The sequence below is a fragment of the Lampetra planeri genome, chromosome 28 (assembly GCF_965212315.1).
Source record: "Lampetra planeri chromosome 28, kcLamPlan1.2.h2, whole genome shotgun sequence".
Taxonomy (NCBI): domain Eukaryota; kingdom Metazoa; phylum Chordata; class Hyperoartia; order Petromyzontiformes; family Petromyzontidae; genus Lampetra; species Lampetra planeri.
The window spans coordinates 9,268,641-9,289,803 of NC_136134.1; the positions used below are offsets into that span (position 1 = coordinate 9,268,641).

The following is a 21,163-nucleotide window of genomic DNA, read 5'->3' on the forward strand; positions in this document are numbered from 1 at the left end:
TCTGGTGAGTACCAACGATGACACGTCTGGTGAGTACTAACGGTGACACGGGCACGTTTGGTGAGTACTAACGGTGACACTTGGTGGGTACTAACGATGACACGGGGTCACGTCTGGTGAGTACTAACGGTGACACTTGGTGGGTACTAACGATGACACGGGGTCACGTCTGGTGAGTACTAACGGTGACACTTGGTGAGTACTAACGATGACACGGGCACGTCTGGTGAGTACTAACGGTGACACTTGGTGGGTACTAACGGTGACACGTCTGGTGGGTTCTAACGGTGACACGGGGTCACCTGGTCAGTACTAACGATCGCACGAGTCTGCGTGCGTGTTGTTACACGGATAACGCCCTGACGGCGGCTCCCCGCAGTGACCAGCAGCAAGATTGCGTAGGTCTCAGGAGAGCCATCCCTGCCGCCTCTGGGGCCGAGTACGAACACCCCGCTCGTTTCTTTGCCGGGCGCGACGCGGAGGGGAGGTGTGGGATGGGAGGCTGCGAGCATAATTACACCGCGCCTATAAACTTTCAGCATCATTAGCGCGTTAAGCGATAAGCTCCAACAAATCACTTCTGGTTCTCCCGATGTCAGACGACTGCTCCACACACCCTCCGCTTCCTCCCCTTCGGAAAGCTATTTACATAAATATTGCAATTTATCCTTTTAACATTTTTTTTTCTGAAGTTCAAAAATTCACCCGTGACATTTTCCGGGCGGGTGTACCGTGTCCGTCCTGCATCTTACGGGGTGTTTTTGGGGACCCCTAAAGATTTAAGAGAATACAAATATGCGAATAATTAAGTAGTAAAAATAATTAACCGCCAAATTTTTTAATGTGAAGTGCCAGGCAGCCATAATTTTGCATGTCGTTTACTATATAGTTGTAGTACAGTAAAATACTGTATTGCACTGCTCGAAAATGCCTCTAAATGAAGTAAGTCCTTATATATTTGTTTAAAGTAAATTTATTCCTCGGTATTATATACTATTTGATACTATTTTCATGTATTGTAGTAAATACGAATTGTTTGCAAGCCGAGTCTTAAACTTATTACGTTGGTACACTCCGCGAGTTTTAATTTGGCTAGACTGCCGCTTTTCTCACGAATGTATCCCAGCATCTATGACAGATCGGGTAACCACAGAGCTCCCGGGGCATATGGGAAGATGACGGATATTTCACAGTACCAGCAGGAGGGGAGAATTCACGCGAATGCATTGTCTTGACCAGTGTGCTGTATCTTCATTGTAATTATTATTATTATACGACTGACAAAAAAAACCCCTGGACTTTTAATATCCCAGAGGAGATGTACAGATTTGTTTTTTCCCAGGACAGCAGCTACGTAAAAAAAAAAAAAACAATCCCGAGAAATCCAGGACAGGTTGGCAACCGTAGTTGCATTGCGCTGTGCGTCAGTGTGCGGCCGCCCCAGCCGCCGCCTCCCTCCGCTGCGCAAGCGGATCGTGGGCGGCCTCGCGGCCGAGCCCGGCGCCTTCCCATGGCAGGCGCTGGTGGTGGCACGTGACCCGGCGCGTGTCAACTCCGAGCCGTGGTTCGGCGGCGCCGCGCTGCTTGCGCCGCGCTGGCTGGTCACGGCGGCGCACGTCCTGTTGCCGTGGCGACGCACCCGCTCCTCTTCGCTCTCGGCGGCGTTCTCGTCGGCGTCGTCGTCGGCGGCGACGGCGGCGGTGGCGTCGCAGTCTTTGCTCCCGGTGCCTCGCTGGGCCGTCGAGGCGGTGCCGCCCGACAGCCTGCGCGTCTACCTTGGCTTCACGGACGTGCGCGTCAGGGATGGGCCCGAGCCGGCCGGGGACGCACGGCGGGGCGGCGGCGATGAGTACGATGATCCCTACGGTGGTGGTGGTGGAGGCGGTGGTGGCGTTGGTGGCGGTGACGGTGACAACGGTGGCGGTAGAAGTGGGGGCACGGACAAGCACGCTGGATCCGCGCTCCGGCCGGAGGTGGCCAGAATCATCCTCCATCCGCGCTTCGACCCCAAAACCTACGACAACGACGTGGCACTGATCGAACTGCGCGAGGCCGTGCATCTCGGCCCGCTGGTCATGCCCGTGTGCCTGCCCCCCGCGGCCGCTGCGACGGAGAAGGCGCGGCCTCCGGCCACCGATTCTCCGCGCCACCCGCAGCACCTTCCTCTCGGGCGGGAGGGAGAGAGGGACGAGGGGAGGCGCTCGCGGGAGGGCTTCATCCTGGAAGGCGCCGGAGACACGGAGCCGCTGGAGAGGGGGGACAGCTTCGGTCCGGCGTCGGACGGCGACGACGACGGAGCGCCGCTCCTGGACGGCGCCCCGAGCCGCGGCGGCTCGCCGGTGCCGTCGGGGACTCCGCGGCCGCAGAGGGTCCACCTCTTCCTCCCGCTCGCGCAGACGCCGCAGCAAGCGGTGGACCACCTCGTGCCGGGCCCCACCCTGGCGGAGGCGCCGGCCGTGGAGGCCCCCGCGCGACGCGATGCCGAGGAGACGGGAGAGGAGCGGAACGGCGACGGCAAGGGAGGAGGAGCCCTCGACGATGAGCTGCGCCCGGGCGACTTGGGCGTGGTGTCGGGCTGGGGTTCCACCGCCTGGCAAAACATGTCATCGCCTCTGTCCTCTTCCTCGTCGTCGACCATGGTGTCCCCCACGCTGCAGTACGTAAAGCTGCCCGTGGTGGAGGCGGAAGAGTGCGAGGAGGGCTTCCGGCAGGCGCTCGGCCCCCGGCCCAGCTACCGCCTCACAGACAACATGTTCTGCGCTGGCTACAAGGAGGGCGGCCGCGACACGTGCGTAGGCGACAGCGGGGGCGCTTTCGTCCGGCTCGAGAGCGGCGACGCCGCGGCGGGCAGCGGCGTGGAGGGCGGCAGCGCAGCCGAGGGACGGAGCACGTTGGGAGAGGGCAGGAGCGGTGGCGAGAGCGAAGGGGAGGGTAGGATGGTAGAGAGCAGCAGCGCTGGGGATTTGGGCTTCGGTGCGGGAGACGGGATGGAGGGTGGCAGTCGCAGGGGCCAGGTGGGGCCCGGGCAGCACTGGGTGGTGCGGGGCCTCGTGTCGTGGGGCGGCCCCGGCGAGTGTGGCCGCGAGGGCCTGTACGGCGTGTACACGCGCCTCGCCAACTACGTCTCCTGGATCCGGGAGCAGATGGAGGCGCCACCGCCCGACGTGGATGAGTTTGAGTTTTAGAGACGGCGAAAAGTCACGCGCACGCATGGATTCCGCAGCGCTGTCGAAATCCTGTTTGTCCTCGAAAAATATTTAATGAGTGATGACAACGCGGCCTTCCGATGTGCACAATGAGATGGTGTCGCACGTGTTGGTGCCACGGAAAGTGTGTGACATCATCGCATTGGCCAAACAGTCTTATCTGTTTAGCACTGGAGGCTTTTTTTAATCACCAAGTTTTGGGCAAAGCTTTTATCATCGCGTCTTATTTTCTCTAGGGTAAGTCCCATAGCAACACAACTTAATACCAAAATTGTATTTATATTGGATTATCCTTACGATAGTTATTTTGACCACCCGCTACAGATGGACAGATGGACAGAGCTAAGGGACAGACAGGCAGAGCAGGGAGCCGCGGTGGCGGGATGTTAACTACCTCGCCTGGTATACAGGAGGTCGTGGGCTCGATCCCGACCCTGATGCCTGTATATTTGGAGTTTGCATGTTTCTCTCCCCGTGGTTGCATGGATTATTCTCCGGGTCCTCCGGGTTTTCTCCACATTCAGGATCAACATCACGCGTTCAGAGTATTTGGCTGCTACACATTTCCACTTAATAAGCCACATTGTTGAGCTATAATTTGTGACCAGATCGCTTCTGAAAAAGAGCTATATAGCTCGGTGGACCTGACCTGGTGAAATAAAAGATAGTTTCAGTTTAGTAATGCTCAAGTGCTAATTCAACTTTAATTGGAAACCATTAAAATAATCGAGTTGCACATTGGCTCAGGGGTCCCGCTGAGTTTGAATCTGGACATTTGATTAAGCCGGGGTTCTCAAGTGCAAGAAGTCTCAATTCAATCCCAAATTTAAAAAAGTTAAAAAAAATTAAATCGCATTTTCCGGGGCATCGCATCTCTGGGAATTAAACATATCAGCTTGACTGACCCGCAATGAACATTTCTCTGTAAGAAGTGTGCCCCTGATGTATGGATATAAAAGTCACTTGAAAAAATCTCAGAAAAGGTTACATCCAATAGCATTAAAATCCACATTAAATACGATTAACCGTGTCATTCAGCAGTTTCCAGACGATGAGCAAATTCCAGTTTGGACCCAATGCAATAAACAATCTATGTACAGGGCACCCAAAAAGGTGCAGCACCAATTGTGGATAAGGGGCTTATTGAAGGGAATTCAGAAGTACGTGCTGTGTTATCATCTCTCAGCTCCGTTCCCTGACAGAAGGCGACGTAATGTGACCCCCTTTCTGTGAGAGATTTGATTAACTTTTTCCATCTCCCCATGGCACGATTTATAAACAGCAAACAACAAAATGTGACACTCCCAACTTTCGTTTTCAAAAGCCATAGCGTTCTCCGTTTGGTATCTATCTAAGGACTGCTTTATATATTGTTTTTATAGGTGTACGATAGATGTGTTTAAAGAGACTGAACTTTTGTGACGCACATTCAGGGAGCAACGATGATTTACGGTCGGGTGGAAGGTTCGTGATTGTAACTGTTATATATACTGGTAGCGATGCTGGGATGAGCGTTGAGCTTAGTGCACTCCATTTAACCACGTCACCATAATAAAACCTGAGCTGTGGGTGCACGATCCGTTAAAACCTTTGGCCTGATACGTCTATAGCAGCAGCAGCACCACTGCACACGGGGTCTCTGCTGAGGGCACAACTTGACAACTTCTGTTCCTATTTATTACATTTTATATCCACTCATTTTTTTTTTACTACGATGATGAGAGTGCACCCTGTGAACATTGCACACCACACGAGTACATCTGTGCCGATCGTAAATGTAACATTTAAAATTAAAATACGTGGCTTCTTTGAAATGTGTCAGAAACTGTTTAATGTTAAACTAAACTAATCTTTTCATGTTATTTTATCAGGTAAGGCCCACTGAGCTATGTAGCTCTTTTTCAGAAGCGGCCTGGCACACAACTGACAGCTCAACAAAGTGCCTTATCATGTGGAAATGTAGAGCAGCCAAATGACTCTAAACGCGTGATTTAGATTCTAAATGTGGAGAGAAAAACTGGAGGACCTGGAGAAAAATCCATGCGATTATGGGGAGAGAGACACGCAAACTCCAAATATACAGCAGCAGGCATCAGGGTCGGGATCGTACCTACGACCTCCTGTATACCGGGCGAGGTAGTTAACATCTCGCCACCGTGGCTCCCCAGTGCCCCTCCGGTGTTGGAAGGGGGCTCGACTTTGGGTGCCGAGAGGTTAAAGTTTATACGCGATAGAGTGGCCCACTTTCACACGGCGGGTTACATTCGTAACAACAATAATGTTGATCATCATTACTCAACTGTGCAATGTTATGTCAGTTGCTTGCCCAGGTCTGAGGCTTGAATCGCCATTGAATGTGCATCATTCACTTGAGGAAGGGCACTCAAATGATAATGTATTATAAAAATTATATTTGGCAAGGTCAAAATGGGGTTGGTTGGCTTTGAGCCTCCTCCATAAAAATAATTAGGCTTATATATTAATCTCTAAAAAATATAAAACAATACAATTATAAAAGTCAATGTCATCTGTACGAGATAAAAAAATATATTTTTTAGGCTATGTCTTCTAGAGAGCCCCATGCAAACATAGACGAACATCCCTGATAGAAGGAGTATTGATCATTGATAGACTTTTGGGACATTTGCCGTGAGCGAGCAGCTATTTAATTTAGAATGGTACACAAAGGTATAATGTGCCCAGCACCATGCCCAACCACCTGGGTGGTACTAATTAGTAAGATTAAGTTAGGGGGAGGCCCACAACCAGTTCACGATACCCCTCACTAGGACCAGTTCAGATACTCACACCAGGACCAGTTTGGACACTCCTCACAACTGGTATTATCTGTGGCCAGGAATCCAACTCGCCCAATTCACAGCTGGTGTGATAAACACTGGTGCCACTGCAATCCAAGTAAACACACACACATCACACACATATATATACATACACACAAGTTCCCATTCCCGTATGAACAAGTAGTCTTACGTGTGTTCACATTTTCACACATAAACATGTATGCTAAAGCATATGCTTGATTTCACTTTTATTTATACTGAACTGAAAAATGAACGCCCAATGAACGATCGTTTCAGGCATTGGCCCTTATTCATAAAGGCGAAAAATGTTGAAGTGTAACTGTAGGTTTGGCAATTAGTTATTATTCATTTCGTAAGATGAATCGCAGGTCACTTAAAAATAACAGCGTAGGCTTTCGTGACCAAGGCTGATTTTTGGGTCAGCCCGCACAAGTGTAAGGTGTGTCGTTGACCCTCCGCCACACGATGCCCAATCCACAACATTTCGGTTCCCAATTGTTGAATGTTGTTGATTGCCTCCCATCACACCGGCGGTGCTGCTGAAGCAGTAACACATTGGAGCGCGTGTTCATCACGTGACAACTTTATTAATTGGCTGTCGGGTGGTGGAGGGTACACGACACACATTTTACGAATGCGATCTGACCCAAACATGAATAATGCAGTCTCGAAGTCACCCGTTGTAGGTTTGAACGGTGGCGCGGTGGTTAGGCATCTAGACTATGAACCTAACAACCCGAGTTCGATTCTAGCCACGGTTAACATCAGTGGCTAGCCATATCTGAACCAGCCCTGCCCTGGTGTACCCTTCACAAGCGTGCATAGCCCATGCGTCATGAAGTATGGTCATATTAACCCCCCATGTCCAACACGGCTTTGGAGGGCCTTTATCCTATTGTGGATTGAGAAAGGGCTGCACAATATTATCCAATTGTATTATTAGCCAATCATTGTATAGGAGAGCCTTCCTCAGAGAAGTTGGAGTCGCCGGCTTGTGATTTACTTCTGAAGAAAGTACATTGCCGTGACCATTAGCGTTATGTATGTCGCCAGCTTATAAGGTAGCAGAGTCCTTATGAATGGCAATAAGTAAAATGATTTTTCTCTCTAGTCTGTTGTCCCAGTCCACCATTAACTCGGTCCCAGAAATGTGAATGTGGTGAACATGCGCAGTAAACATGCGTGTAATGTGTTTATCCAATTCGCGTGCTCAGAAGCTACGCTTAAAGGATAAAGGAGGGATTTGCTGGCATATGAGTGGCGCTAAAAATGCAAAAAAAAAATTTTGTTTCTGCATCACCACCACCACCAACCAACCACCCTCGCTTAGGTTTTGCCACTCAAGTATTTAGGCCACACAGAAACAATAACACAGACACACACACACAGATACACACGCCCACACAAACACACGCCTCGGCAGTTTGCGATAACTTGTCAGCGATGTTTACATCAGCCACCCAGGATCATTTCCCCGTTGTCCTTGCACCACAACCCCCCTCCCAGACCCCCCCTTATCGTCCCAGCTTGCAATTTTTTCCCATAATGCACCATGATTTTCCTTAACATTGTCATGGCAACCGTCCTTCCCCACCCCCCACTTGCAACAGAGATTTCGATTGGACAACGTTTTAAACAAAATTCGTAAACACACAAAAAATAAACTTGTACCCAATGGGACAGGGCCTTCATTCAGTCCACAGGCAGGCTTTTATCATGTCTTGTTGGGCGAAAAAAGTACGAGAATGCAGACTGCATGATTCACATCCCGTTAGCACTCTTTCCCCACCCCCCCCCCCCCCCCTTATTTTCTTTGTGTTTAACTTGTTGCCATTTTTACCATCAACATTATCCCAATTGTTTTCCCTCTCCAATCGTGATCCTACCCTACCGGCTTTGTGCCACGAGACATTTGGATCTCTCCGGGGAGGGGAGGGCGGGAGGGAGAAAGCAGTCGCAATGCTCCATGTTAGAGAATGGTCTAAAAGAAAGCGGATATTACAGAGCTACCTCCGAGATCCCATCAAGCGACGTCTTTCCACGCGCTGTGCCGTACGCGAGTAACGTTTGTTGCAATGCCAGCTCTCATTCTCTGAGCTGGAAGTTATCCGAACGTTTTTTTTTCTCTTTCATCCCCCGAAACAAACTTAGCTTGATGAGATTCATTTTTGTGTGCAGTCATTGGTGACCGGGCTACGTGCACAATTAATGTCCCCCCATTCACGCTTTTCATTACAGTCACCTTTATTGTCAGCTCAGTGTCACGTCCTTCCAGGAAATGATGGGGCTCTATCATTTGCAGTAATATTCATCACCCCGTGGACCCTCTTGGCAGCTTGTTATAGATATTGCGATACCTTATGGCATGGCACTGACCATTTCATCATTGAATCACCTGGCATGCCATTTCATTAGATGAGCCTCTTGCATTGTGTTTAATGTCACGGAAACAATGTATTATGAAGTTTAATGAGAGCTGTCTGGTGTGACTTTTTTCCCACTGTTTAATGTTTTTTTGAGTACGTACCGATCCCTTATATTGTATGGGTGTAACGACACGCAAATTCATGGATTTGTATCCATTCTCGAAGCCCGTCGACACGTGCATTGGGTCGCGTGTGTAATAATCAATGTTGTCCAATGCATAAATGTTGTACATAATGAGTTCTTACGTCGCATAGACATATATCAAATGTCTGATAATAAGCCGCGAGTGCATTGCGGAAAATGTTATTACTGCTTTTTATTTATGGAACTGCCGTCATATCAGAATCAGTATTTGTACTGGAGAAATCCGATGAGCTATGAAGCTCTTTTTTCACAGATGTCTGGTAGACCGTGTAACGGTTAGCGTCATCCTCATTTTGCGATCTAGAAGAAACCAGTTCTATCTCCCGGCGTGGCAGTTGAGACAACGGTGCAAGGTTCTTAAACCCCCTCCCCCTGGCCACCTCTGTCCACGCAGCAGTGTCAACGTGTTCACCGCGGTCAACCGTTCGGCAGGGCGCGTGCTGACCAGCATGGAAGAGTAGGCCAAAAATACCCTCTACAAGGGCTTTCTAGTGCCCTCTCTAGTGCAGCAAGAGACAATTCAGGGCTGCACCTTTACCTGATACATCGTTTCATGAGCCCTGGGACACGCACGCCTCTATGTCTGCGTGCGTTTCCGCAGAGCAGCGCAGAACGTCGCTGTTCACCGAACAATTTCCGTTCTATTCTGGCCACCTTTTTTTTGCAAGCCGCGTGAGCCCCGTGTGTGTGTGTAAGTGAGTGCGTGCTCCGAGAAGCAGGCTCCCTCTTGTTTACGCTCGGCGGTGACGGCGCTTAGAAAAACATTGTCCATCGGCCGCGTTTCATCGCCGGGACGGTTTACGTCTGGCGCGTCGAGTGGCTCGCGAGAGCCCACGCGTGATCCCTGAAGCATCCCAGCTGCGCCTTGCCTTGCGAGCGCAGAGCGCAGGGATGGTGACCAGGATGACGACAACGATGATTTCGTACGTGCGGAATTTAATTCTCGCGCGTGGAATAGCTTATTGCCGATCAAATCTCGCGTTTGCAATTGTATTCTGTTCTTGCTGATGGCAACGTGTTTGGGCGCTAAATGCCTGCGTCAAGGTCTGCCAGTCACGAGAGGGCTTCAGCAGAGAGTTGGTGTCGTTATGCTGTTCCTGCACCTCCGTTGATGGAGGTGCAGACTATCGTGGTTCACTATCACTGGTAGGAACCACCTGGTTACACCAGCCCACAGGGGATTATTGTGTCCGTCCGTCAGTCGTGCAGGGAAGGGTTGGGTGGGGAGGGTGGGGCTGGGTGGGGGGTGGGGCTGGGTGAGGAGGGGCTGGTCACCCCGTGGTGCCCTTATAAAACTCAACGTTTAACCTACTCACGCCGGCTTGTGCCCGCCCTCACAGTCGGCCATATTTGCGGAATACACCACGCCGCCGTTGACCCTGGCCATTGACCGAGCAACCCAACGTGTTCCTACCAGCTCCCTCCGCAGGAATGTGTTTGGTCCATAGTTGCATGGCCACAATTGCACCACTTGTGGCGTGCCTTTAAATCGCAACTCACGTGGGAGGTGTGCACATCGGCATGTTGCAGGGACTGTGAGCCCGTTCAATTTTTACAGGACTTTCACTCCGTGTGACTTAGAAATATATCAAATATTGTATTTATCCTGGAGTAATCTGGTGAGCTATGAAGTTTTTTTCACAGGTGTCCAGTAAATTCACAGATGTTGTACTTTATATCTTGACTTAAAGCTTTCGTGACTGCAGGAATCCATATTCTTTGGGTCCTTCGGTAAAGCCACGTCGATAGAAAAATAAAAAATAAATAAAAATATCACGACGTTTTGATTGCATGTGTTGCGATCGAAACGTCGTGATATATTTTAATTATTTTTCTATCTACGTGGCTTTACATAAAGACCAAAAGAATGTTGTACTTTCTTTGTTTATGACTCCCACCTCTTCCAAGACATCTGGACAATGTGGGAGATTGATTGCTGATGATGCAGATTATCATTATGATGATGCTTGTGTTGATGATGTAGCTGCTTATGATGATGACGATGCAGCAGCTGATTACAACACACCGGACGATGACGATGATGGTGATCGTGTGCGAGGCTTTCATTTATCCCTTTGTTTATCAGCCGCAAAGTTACCCAGTCCCTGACTCTCTCCGATCTCTAACGATCCCCCTTCCTCCTCAATCCTCCTCCTGCCCCATCGAGCACTTTGCGATGCCGTCAACTCGGCGTGCGGCCGATCGTGGCCACGGCTCGGCAAATTGTACCACCTGCGTCCTGCCTTTTCATCTCGTCGGGGGCGTCATTCGTTCGGCTCTTTTCTATTCCCACAGGGCTGCTCGCTGACAGAAGCTCACGGGCATTTTGCGCGCTGTGCGTGTGTTGCGCGCGTGTTGTGGAGCAGCAGGGCGGTTGTTTTGTAGGGAGCCGTTGGGCTTGGCTGTACATTTGGCTTTTATGCAAAGCGTCGGCGTATCGCTTGCAGCCCGATCGGATGGAAAAAATGTAATCGTTGCGTTGCGTTTTGTAATTGGGACTGCGTTTGTCATCATTTTTTTAAAGCCAACGTGATTTCTTGTTCAAACGAGCATTGGTGTATACCAGCCCTGAGCCAGTGGTGGAAATTACACATCTGTGCGGCAAGGGCAAGTGCATTTATCGGGCATCCACTGTTGATTTCCCAGAAGGTGGGACTCATTTTAACAACCCTAGAGGGAGGATGGGGTTGTTACAACCCCCAAGCCAGGACTCGAAGTCACAAATCTCCGATTGCGAGCCGCTCGCTTCACCGCTGATCGGCCACTTTGCCACCGGTTTGAATAATTTCATTAAAACTGCTTGTGTTTAGTTTATTGTTCCCCGTACCTCTGATTAGCGCGGTTGGCTACGGACGTTGTGTGAAAGAAATTTCCGAATTTCAACACGTATTTAAAAAAAATTGTTATTGAAGTCCACATTAACAAAAACTCGTCCCACCGCTCCATACATCTTACCGTGGCCCGTCTGCATTGGCTGTCGGGCGTCTCTTTGTCTTTGTGTGTACCCCGCGCGACGCAGTGTGCGGCCGCCCGCGCAAGCCCGTGGCCGGCACGTCGGACCGCAGCATGGCGGGGCGTGAGCGCATCTCGGGGGGCACCCCCGCGGCTCGTGGCGCGTGGCCCTGGATGGCGGCTCTCTACCAGCTGAGGGGCCGCCCGTCCTGCGGAGGATCCCTCGTTGGTGAGGACGGACACAAAAAAATAATAAAAAGCGCGGGTTCACCGCTTCGGTTGGTCTCGCGCGCGCCGATCTACTCCAGACGTTTGCTCGCTGGCGGCCTGTGGTCGCTGCAGTGGCTACGAGACGTTAACTACATCGCCTGGTGTGCAGGAGGCCGTGGGTTCAATCCGGACCCTGACGACGCCTGCTGCTGTATATTTTTCATAATCAACGTTTTTGGGTTTAGATCGCGTTTTATATATGTGTCGTAACCCTTCACCACCCGACACGGCCAATCAGCAAGAAAAGTGTCACGTTGACAAAAGACAAATAGTTCACTGCTTTAGCCAACCGGTGTGTTGAAGCGTGAAACCACAACATTTACAATTTTTGAGTACGACGTTTCGCTGGTAATTGCATCCAGCATCATCGGGCAATTCGCCAGAATGGTGAGGCTCTGCTCTGGTTCCCGGTCTTAAATAGAGCAGCAGCAGGGTGACGTCATCATTAACTCATCAACTCATCAGGTGCAACGATTTGAGGCGGAGAGGGGGGGTTATTATTGTATATTTGGTCGCGTGGATTTTTTTCCGGGACCTCCGGTTTTCCACTCCACATTTAGAGACACGCGTTTAAGAGTATTTGGCTGCTATAAATGTCCACATGATAAGCCACTTAATTGGACTATCATTTGTGGCCTGGTCGCATCTGAAAAAAAGCTATACATCTCAGTGGGCCTTACCTGGTAAAATAAAAAGAAAAATTGTTTGATCTATCGCTACTACTACTGTGCTTACTGTTAAACGATTAACTTTTATTGGGCTTGCTGCTCCCAACATCCAGGAGTTGATTCAGCCACAAACTCCACTGAGATCTCTGAGGTCCACCGATCGTGCGTGCCCTCCTCTCCCCAGTTACTTCCTATTCCTTTCTCCTTTACATGTATGGCCCTCTGAGATCTATGTTGCAGGTGCCGTATAAATCCAAATGTTGACGATTATTATTACTCACCCATTCACTCCAGTCACTCGCTCACCGGCGGTCAGTCACTATGCACGCCTGGAATGCAGCATTGTAGAGGCAAGGGTCGGTGGATCACGCAAATTTGGTCGCATTTTACCTTGCTCGCCAGCATAAGGCAGGACGGCAAGTGTACCGGTTTCCATCTGTATTCCATCTGTACGGGGATTGTTTCCCCCTCCTCCCCTTGCACACATGGGTATTCTCTGGTTACTCCGGTTTCCTCCCGCATGCATGAGTTCTCGTAAAAATGGAGTTGGCCAAACAATTAAATATAGGACCACAGAACTTGGGCAATTGTTGGCATCGGTTCTGGGTGCGTTGCTGCTTGCTGGTGGACTCCCATGCCTCCGAATCATTCTCCGCATCTGTGAGAGAACAAAAACTGTGCGCGTTACAAATGCTAAACTATTATCATTATTTTAAATAATTCATTAGAGTATTACTTATTTTTGAAATGTCCCGGTTGCTGCTCATATGTCATCGCATTTAAAAAATTTACGACTGCCCCATAATGAGCGTGAGTTATTAATCACATTGCTATTTCCTCCTCCGTAATTACACGACGTGGCGAGCGATACATTCGAACTGGTCTTGAGCCACGCTTCACCGATGGTCACGTAACTCCCGTGACTGACAGAGTACGGGGAGGACTCCATCCAACGAGTGGATTGGCAATGGATGTTAATCGTAATACATATTTTTAAATGTACGAATATTTTACTGTCTTTGTTAGTCTTAACATGAATGTTCACTATGGCAGTTGGCCCTCGCCGAAGGAATGTGGATTTTTTTTTATCACTCACAGTGTGCCAATAATGGAGGGCAACATCGATCCCAGATCCAGTAAGGGGGGCAGTGACCTACATCCAGTGCCGGATGATCCTAGCAGCAAAAGTAGCTACACATGCTACGGGCCTCGCACTTTCAAGGGCTCCGCGCTAAATGCTTTCAAGCTATCAATTCCGGTTCAGTGATTCTGCACTTGCTCTATTACTATAGTACGATACCGCCTTCAACTTTTATGAACGACTGGGTGTTTAAGGTTAGCGATTTGTCGTATTTCTCTGCTGCCTTCTACAGCCACCCTAGTTGACCTTGTTGGCGCTCATCCCGCGTACGTGACGGAAACCTATCTGCAACGACTGCAACTATAAAAAAACGCGTTTTTTTTAATTGAGAGATTTACCGCAATCAAATATGAATTGAAAATTATTTAAATGCATGAAATCGAATAATCAAATGCATTGAAAACAGCAAGATGGAACTTAATTATTAATTAAAATTAACATTTAAATGACTTTTTATACGCGACAAAAGCTTTAAAAAATGTCGCGATGTTTGTCCAACCTCCCTGCCCCCCCCCCCATCTTCCTCGGGGGATGCGGTTAGAAGATTGGACTCGCAATTCAGAGGTCCCTGGTTGATCAGACAGCCGCGACAATTGAACCAATGCTTAAACTACACCCTCCCTCCACCACCCCCTACCCCCACCACCTCACCACCTCTCTGTCCACCCGGCACAGTCGATGTGCGGTGGGGGGAAGTGTGGGCACTCCTCGCAATGCGTTTAACACTTCGTGCAAGAGTAGGAGGGCAAATAACTTCCACAGAGGCTCCTGAGAGCCTCCGAGAGGCCCGTCTGCCGGCAGCTGCAGGGCTGCACCTTTACCTTTTAAACCCCGCTGTAAATGTTTTGATTAATACTCCTGTTTTACTATTTTCCCTTTGCCTGAAGCCAATTTGTTTAAATTTTGTAACATTTCGAGCACTGTTCTGCTATTGCCTCTACCCAATATAGTCACTTTCCTTTCCAAGAATGACATTCTATTTGTTTTTACGCATTTAAAATTGCAACTCTCCTTCTTTATTAAGCGGCGTGCAAATCGTATGCAAGCATGGTTAACTGCGGTCTATGCTCGTGAAATGTTAAATGTTTTTTTTTGTATATATAATCCGTTGCATGATACATTATATTATGTAACCGAGGTCGCCTTTACATAAAGTATTTTAGATTGGCGATGCATCGTGTGGACTCAACGAGCCTGTAGAATTAAGGATATTATGGCTACAGTCGAGAAACATAAACATACACACGTGGGCTTGGGCAACAGAAGGGATGAAGAGGCCAATGGTCAAGAAAACTAACAACGGAGTGGCAGCCAAGGAATGGGATGCATCCAATTTGGTTCCAGACACCGAGGAGATGGAGTGATAAAATCAGTTTGTGCGCGGGTGCCAGGTGGATTATTACATCGCGAGAGGTTCGAAGTCTCAATTGTATTTTTGTTTAACTCGGTGAGAACTCAAGAGACCGGGCATAGTCTCGTTTACAAGAGTGACCTCGGGTTTCAGTCTGCCAGTGGGTGGTGGGGGCAGGGGTTAGCGATGATTGCTGCTTCCCGTGTGTGTGGTGTGATCCCAATTGAGTAATTTTCAGATCATTTCCGAATTCGAGAGAAAAATTTGGACCCTTGCCCCCCGGCACACGATTGGCCAGCTCTCGGGCATGACATCAAGGGATGTTTTCACATCCGCTGTGACGCATTGGACGTATCGTGGTTAGTGGGGAGCACTGACGCAGCGGTTAACGCGGCCAGCGCTACGAACCCGGCGACGTCCAAGTTTGATTGCCTCTCACGGCCAACGCCAGTGACGATTATTTTAACCGGGAACCTCCCCTAGGTCGACTTAGCCTCGAATGAGTATCTGGTGCGGTGTTTAGTAAACATCGCCACTGGGAAAACAAAGGCGGTCGGGCGTGGTGCTGGCCACCCCCTCGTGTACCATGCCAGCTCGTTAACAGCACATGCCCCAACAGTCTGTTAAGGCAACACGGCGCGGGATTTCTGTCGTTGTGTCTTGGATAAATGCACACCGCAGCAATAATCAGGGCGGCCGTTGGATCCGAACTGTGGGCCTCTGCATTGGCCGCAAGCGGCAAACGCGCTTCCGCTGGGCCAGCCGCATCACCGCCCGGCTTCGTGAGAGGCGACGGCTTGCTTGGTGGCGGGGGGGGGGGAACAGGGGGGAACCTTTCCTCCAGCAGTGGATTGACTGATGATGACGACTGCGACTTTGACGCCCCATTGCTATGTGCGCAGGGGAGCGGTGGATCGTGACGGCGGCGCACTGCCTCTTCACGCGGCACTTCCAGGATCAGCCGACGCCGGTCTCCGTCAGCGGCATCCACATCAAGCTCGGTGAGCACTGCGGGCCCGAGCACGCTGCGTTGCGCACCGCCCAATTAGCACCGTCGGCTACGTACGGCGCGAAAGAAGTTCATACGTGCGTTCATATGTTCCAGAGGTCGTTTCAGCGTCCCGCCAAATGTTTGCGTCCGCTTCTCTGAATTCCCACTCGTTATTCGTGTTGTTCTCCGTGTGAGTGTGTGTGTAAGAGGCACTGTTTTGGGGAGCGGTAGTGTAGCGGTTAGCGTGCTTGTGCTACAAACCCGGTTACCCGGGTTCGATTCCCGCTCACGGCCAACACCAAAGATGATTATCTGAACCGGTCCTGGGCCTCCCCCTAGGTAGACTCAGCCTCCAATGAGTGCCTGGTGCAGTGCGTAAACAACGGCGTTCGGGCGTGGTGCTGGCCACCCACCCCCTCGTGTACCGTTCTGGCCTTCATAGGTGCTCGCGAACAGCACTTGCCCCAACAGTCTGTTGCAGGCTATATGGGGGATCTTTGTCTTTGTTACATCTCTGTGTTCGTCTCTGTCCTCATCCTTTGTAAGTGACCTCGTCTGCATATGGCCTTGCGGATCAACACGATGTTTCCAGCTTTCCTTTTCTCTATTAATCTATTCCGTGGCTGTCTCCTTCCGGGTCTCTCTGTGTCTCTGTCTCTTTGAAGGTTCATCTGTGTCTCAGTCTTAATGCATATCTCTGTGTCGGTCTCTTTACTGAGTTGGTGAGTGGATGAATAAGTGAGTGGGTGAGAGAGTAAGTGAATGAAAGAGTTTATAAATAGGTGAGTGAGTGAATGAGTTAGTAGATCGATGACTGAGCATGGACATCAATGATTGCATGAGTGAGTGAGCGAGTGAGCGAATGAGCGAATGGATATCATGATGATGATTGCGTTATTGAGTGAGTTGGTGAGTGAGCGTGTCATCAAGTCAAAGTCGAGATCGAGTGAATGGGTGAATGAGTTAAGTGGGTGAGTGAGGGGATAGATGAGTTAAGTGAATAAGTAAGCATGCGAGTGGAGCCGATGAACGAGTGAGTGGCCGAAGTGAGTAACGTTCTAACCTGCCCCTACTAGAACATCTGTGAAAAAGAGCTTAACAGCTTATCGGATTCCTCCAGTAGAAATACATATTCTGATTCTGGGAGGGTCGCTGGGCGAGCGACTGAGTGAGCGAGTGGGCGAGCGAGTGGGCGAGCGACTGAGTGAGTGAGTGGGCGAGCGACTGAGCGAGCGAGTGGGCGAGCGACTGAGTGAGCGAGTGGGCGAGCGAGTGGGCGAGCGACTGAGTGAGTGAGTGGGCGAGCGACTGAGCGAGCGAGTGGGCGAGCGACTGAGTGAGCGAGTGGGCGAGCGAGTGGGCGAGCGACTGAGTGAGCGAGTGGGTGAGCGAGTGGGCGAGCGATTGAGCGAGCGACTGAGCGAGCGAGTGGGCGAGCGAGCACTGTGCCGGCCATTGCTGCAGGGAAGCACAACACCTTGCGCCCGACGCCGGGCGAGCTGGACCTGAAGGTGGTGAACTACGTGGTCCACCCCGAGTTCGACGCGCAGACGTTGCGGAACGACATCGCAGTCGTCGAGCTGGAGCGCAACGTGCGCGTCACCGACCTCATCGCGCCCGTGTGCCTCCCGGACGAGCGCATCCAGAGACTCACCACGCCAGGCAAGCCGGCCACGCGCACCGGCGATCGTGCCTCGACCGGCAGCCGAGCCGCTTCTCCCCGAATCGTTCGGGTCGGCCGCATTTTTACACCGGTCCATCAGCACAAAGCTTCGTGCCCCGTCACGTGATGCTCTTGACTCGCAGCGGTTGGCTTCTACGTAAGGCCGTAGATGTGTGCATGCACATTCAACTTCTTTTGCACCGTACGTAGCCAACCGCGCTAATCGGAGGCGCGGGCGGTGGGGGGAAGGACAACAAACTAAACACAAAAAGGGAGTGCGCTCTCCAGACGACTGTAAGTAGACCATGGACTTATCATTATTATAATGACAACGCCTGTTTGCCCAGGAAAGCCTAACCGACTTTGTGTGATGGTGAGGAACCTACCACGTTTGGCGTGGATATTTTGGCACGTGTGTATTCCAGATGAGTCTTTCGCGGTGCCGTTGTTCTAAATCGGCGAAAATTATTGACCGTTAATTCCAGCACGTAATTTGCCCAACTCTTTGCGATTGACGTTCAGCCGTCCCACAAACGTACGCGTGATGCACGGTACCCCCCTATTCCTGCTTCAATCGAATACATTTCTACAGACGTAAAAAAAAAGGTCGTAGTTTTTGTTTCACCTCATCTCCGTCAAATCTACTTTAACCCAATTTTAAATGCAACGTTTCAATCGGTTGCTTTCTTATCGCGTAAGGCGCTCTGAGATGCCCCCTCCCTGGCACGAAGTGGTTATTCTCTCAATCACATCGGGTTAGAATCAGAATGCCAGAATGCGCGTGCTTACCGATCGGCGTGCTGTGTTTTATTTTTTGGCTGTGCAGGCACCATGCTGGCGGTGACCGGGTGGGGTAAAGAGTTCCTCTCCAAATACCCGGAAACTCTCATGCAGGTGAGTGAGACGGTGGTGGGTGAGCGATGAAATCAGTTTGTGCGCAGATTGCCAGGTGGATTTTTACATGGCGAGAGGTTCGAAGTCTCAATTATATTTTTGTTTAACTCAAGAGAGTGATCTGGGGTAGTGTAGTGGTCGGTGCGCTGCGCTATGAACCTGCCGACCCCGAGTTCAATTCCCCCTCAAGGCCAACACCAGTGACGATTATTTGAAACCGGTCTGGGCCTCTCCTAGGACGATTCGGCCTCAAATGAGTACCTGGTGCGATGTGTAAACATCGCCACGGGGGAGACAAAGGTGGTCGGGCGTGGTGCTGGCCACCAATCCCCTCGTGTACCGTTCCAGCCTTCATAGGTGCTTGCTAACAGCACTTGCCCCAACAGTCTGTCAAGGCTATATCGGGGATCTTTGTCTTTGGTGGAGTTAGCCCATTGGGAGCCCCCCCCCCCATTTTTCACCCGCCCCCCCTACCCTACCACCCCCACCTCCCCCACTTTTCACCCGCCCCCACCACCCCCATCCCGCCCCCACCCCCTATTCATTTTTTTAAACTCCCAGTGAGATGACAGAAGAGATGTGTAAGAAGGGATGTGCACGAGAGATGGAGATGTGGCGAGATGAGAGAAATGAGGACACAAAGGCGGTGGTGGATTGAGATGAGAGAAGAGATGAGAGAGATGAGAAGTGGCTTTCTTTTACGTGCCATTGGATTTTTATATAAATTCATAGCTGAGTTCCGTTCAGTTTCAGTTTATTTAGAAGTACCTCGCGAGCTAAGGAGCTCTTGATTGGGGTTTCATCAGCATAAAGCATTGGTACCCTGGCAATCGTAGCGTACATAAGAGGTCGGAAAAAAATTAGAAATCAAAAGAAATGCATAATAAAGAAAGAAAAAAATGGCAACAGATCACAGAATGTCGAGTATAATACAGGATTAGCTTTTAAATATTGAACTAACGTGAGGAATATGATTGAAGAACATATTGCAAATAAGGCATACAAACGCAAGTGGTAACATTGTTTCTCTGAGAAACATCTCATTCCAATTTACAGTCATAATTACAACAATCACGATATTGCACTTAGTAAAATAATGCAGCTTCTATATATATATCACGCAACATAGTGCAATAAGTCATTAAAAAATATGAGAGGTCACCTACAGGCAAATAATGTTCACGCAACATCTAATTGCGTTTGCAGTGGCAGCTTGAATTGAACCTGTTTTTTTACATTAATCTGGGGGTCCCTTAAGCTGCACGGGTCCCTAAGGTCGTTACCTGCTTTGATGAAGTCTTGCGCCACCCACTGAAGTGAGGCCACCCACTGCACCTCGACGCCGATCATCCTGAATGTCGTGACACACTCGCAACAGTTGTGGGGAGCAATCTTCGCTGGCAGTTTGCCCCCCCCCCCCCCCCCCCCAGGAATACATTTACTGTGAGAAACTCTGCCCACTCTTTGTTGACATAGGCAGTGGCAACACAGCAACGGAGCTCTTGTCTCGCCAAGGAGAATAGAGGTTGCTCAAAAGAATGCTTGGAGAGCGATGATTGGTCTAGAGAACGCACAACCTCGGGGAAGGCACGTGACCTCTGCCTATGACCTCATTGGAAGTCACAATCCCAGTTGCCCACTCGGAGGAGCGATCAGATTTGTCCAGTTTGGCCCAATTATTAGTATTTTTTTACAACGTAAAATTGCCGTCGACGGTTTACCCCAGAATTGCCCTCGCGTATCCATGGCCTTGAGTGGGGCAGCTGCGAACCAATGTACATTCACATGTGTACACACGTTCAAATTCCGTATTATTATTTAAAAAAAAATTATCGCAATCTGCAAGTACTCGAGGCGCTTCAATGTTGCGCGTTTCTTTTGCCGTCGCGTGTGCCGGCAAGACGGAAGTGCCGCTCGTGGACAACACCACCTGCCAGGAGGCCTACAGCCAGACGGTCCCGTCCCACGTCGTCTCGGAGGACATGCTGTGTGCCGGCTTCCACAACGGTAGCTCCCCTCTCTCCCTGCGACACCGTGTGCTCAACCGCATCTGTGTGACCCATGACCCCGTGTGCTCAACCGCCTCTGTGTGACCCATGACTCCGTGTGCTCAACCGCCTCTGTGTGACCCATGACCCCGTGTGGTCCACCGCCTCTGTGTGACCCATGACCCCATGTGCTCAACCACTTTTGTGACCCATGACCCCGTGTGCTCAACCGCCTCTGTGTGACCCATGAACCCGTGTGTTCCACCACCTTTGTGACCTGCGACCCCGTGTGCTTCACCACCTCTGTGTGACCCATTACCCCGTGTGCTCAACTGCCTTTGTGTGACCCATGAACCCGTGTGTTCCACCACCTTTGTGACCTGCGACCCCGTGTGCTTCACCACCATAGCTGTCAACCCTTTATCAGTGCCCTACCTTATTACACACCAATTTAGACCTTATTGGTCACTCCGTGCCTTTATAAATCTCAACGTTCATCCTACAAAGTCCCATCACGAGGGAGAAACACAAACAAATAGACCAAAACTATGTTTTGCCCGTATTGAAACGGCTGTACGCCATATGGACCAGAAAACTCAAATTTCCCTGTGCAAGAATACGGGGTAAACCGTATGCGTTGACAGGT

General features: G+C 50.3%; 2 protein-coding genes across 2 annotated transcripts in view; both read left to right on the forward strand.

Moving 5' to 3' along the window:
* LOC144728404 (mannan-binding lectin serine protease 1-like) overlaps positions 1-21,163 on the forward strand; it is a 51,312-nt gene that overhangs the window by 22,759 nt on the left and 7,390 nt on the right. The window contains exons 11-15 of the mRNA XM_078607817.1: positions 11,619-11,780; positions 15,884-15,982; positions 17,437-17,634; positions 18,462-18,529; positions 20,431-20,536. Coding sequence (XP_078463943.1) covers positions 11,619-11,780; positions 15,884-15,982; positions 17,437-17,634; positions 18,462-18,529; positions 20,431-20,536 — 633 coding nt within the window. The remainder of the gene's footprint in view (positions 1-11,618; positions 11,781-15,883; positions 15,983-17,436; positions 17,635-18,461; positions 18,530-20,430; positions 20,537-21,163) is intronic.
* On the forward strand, positions 153-5,020 carry LOC144728287 (uncharacterized). The gene is made up of 3 exons (XM_078607595.1): positions 153-172; positions 380-487; positions 1,445-5,020. Exons 1-3 carry the CDS (start codon positions 153-155, stop codon positions 3,183-3,185), a joined length of 1,869 nt encoding a protein of 622 aa, XP_078463721.1. The 3' UTR covers positions 3,186-5,020.

What these genes read in the sequence shown, in the direction of transcription:
- LOC144728287 (XM_078607595.1), top strand. Translation starts at nt 153, where the DNA reads ATGACACGGGGTCACGTCTG. An exon ending in ATGACACGGGGTCACGTCTG is followed by an intron (nt 173 to 379) that starts GTGAGTACTAAC and finishes GGCTCCCCGCAG; the next exon opens with TGACCAGCAGCAAGATTGCG. An exon ending in GGGCGCGACGCGGAGGGGAG is followed by an intron (nt 488 to 1,444) that starts GTGTGGGATGGG and finishes CGGCCGCCCCAG; the next exon opens with CCGCCGCCTCCCTCCGCTGC.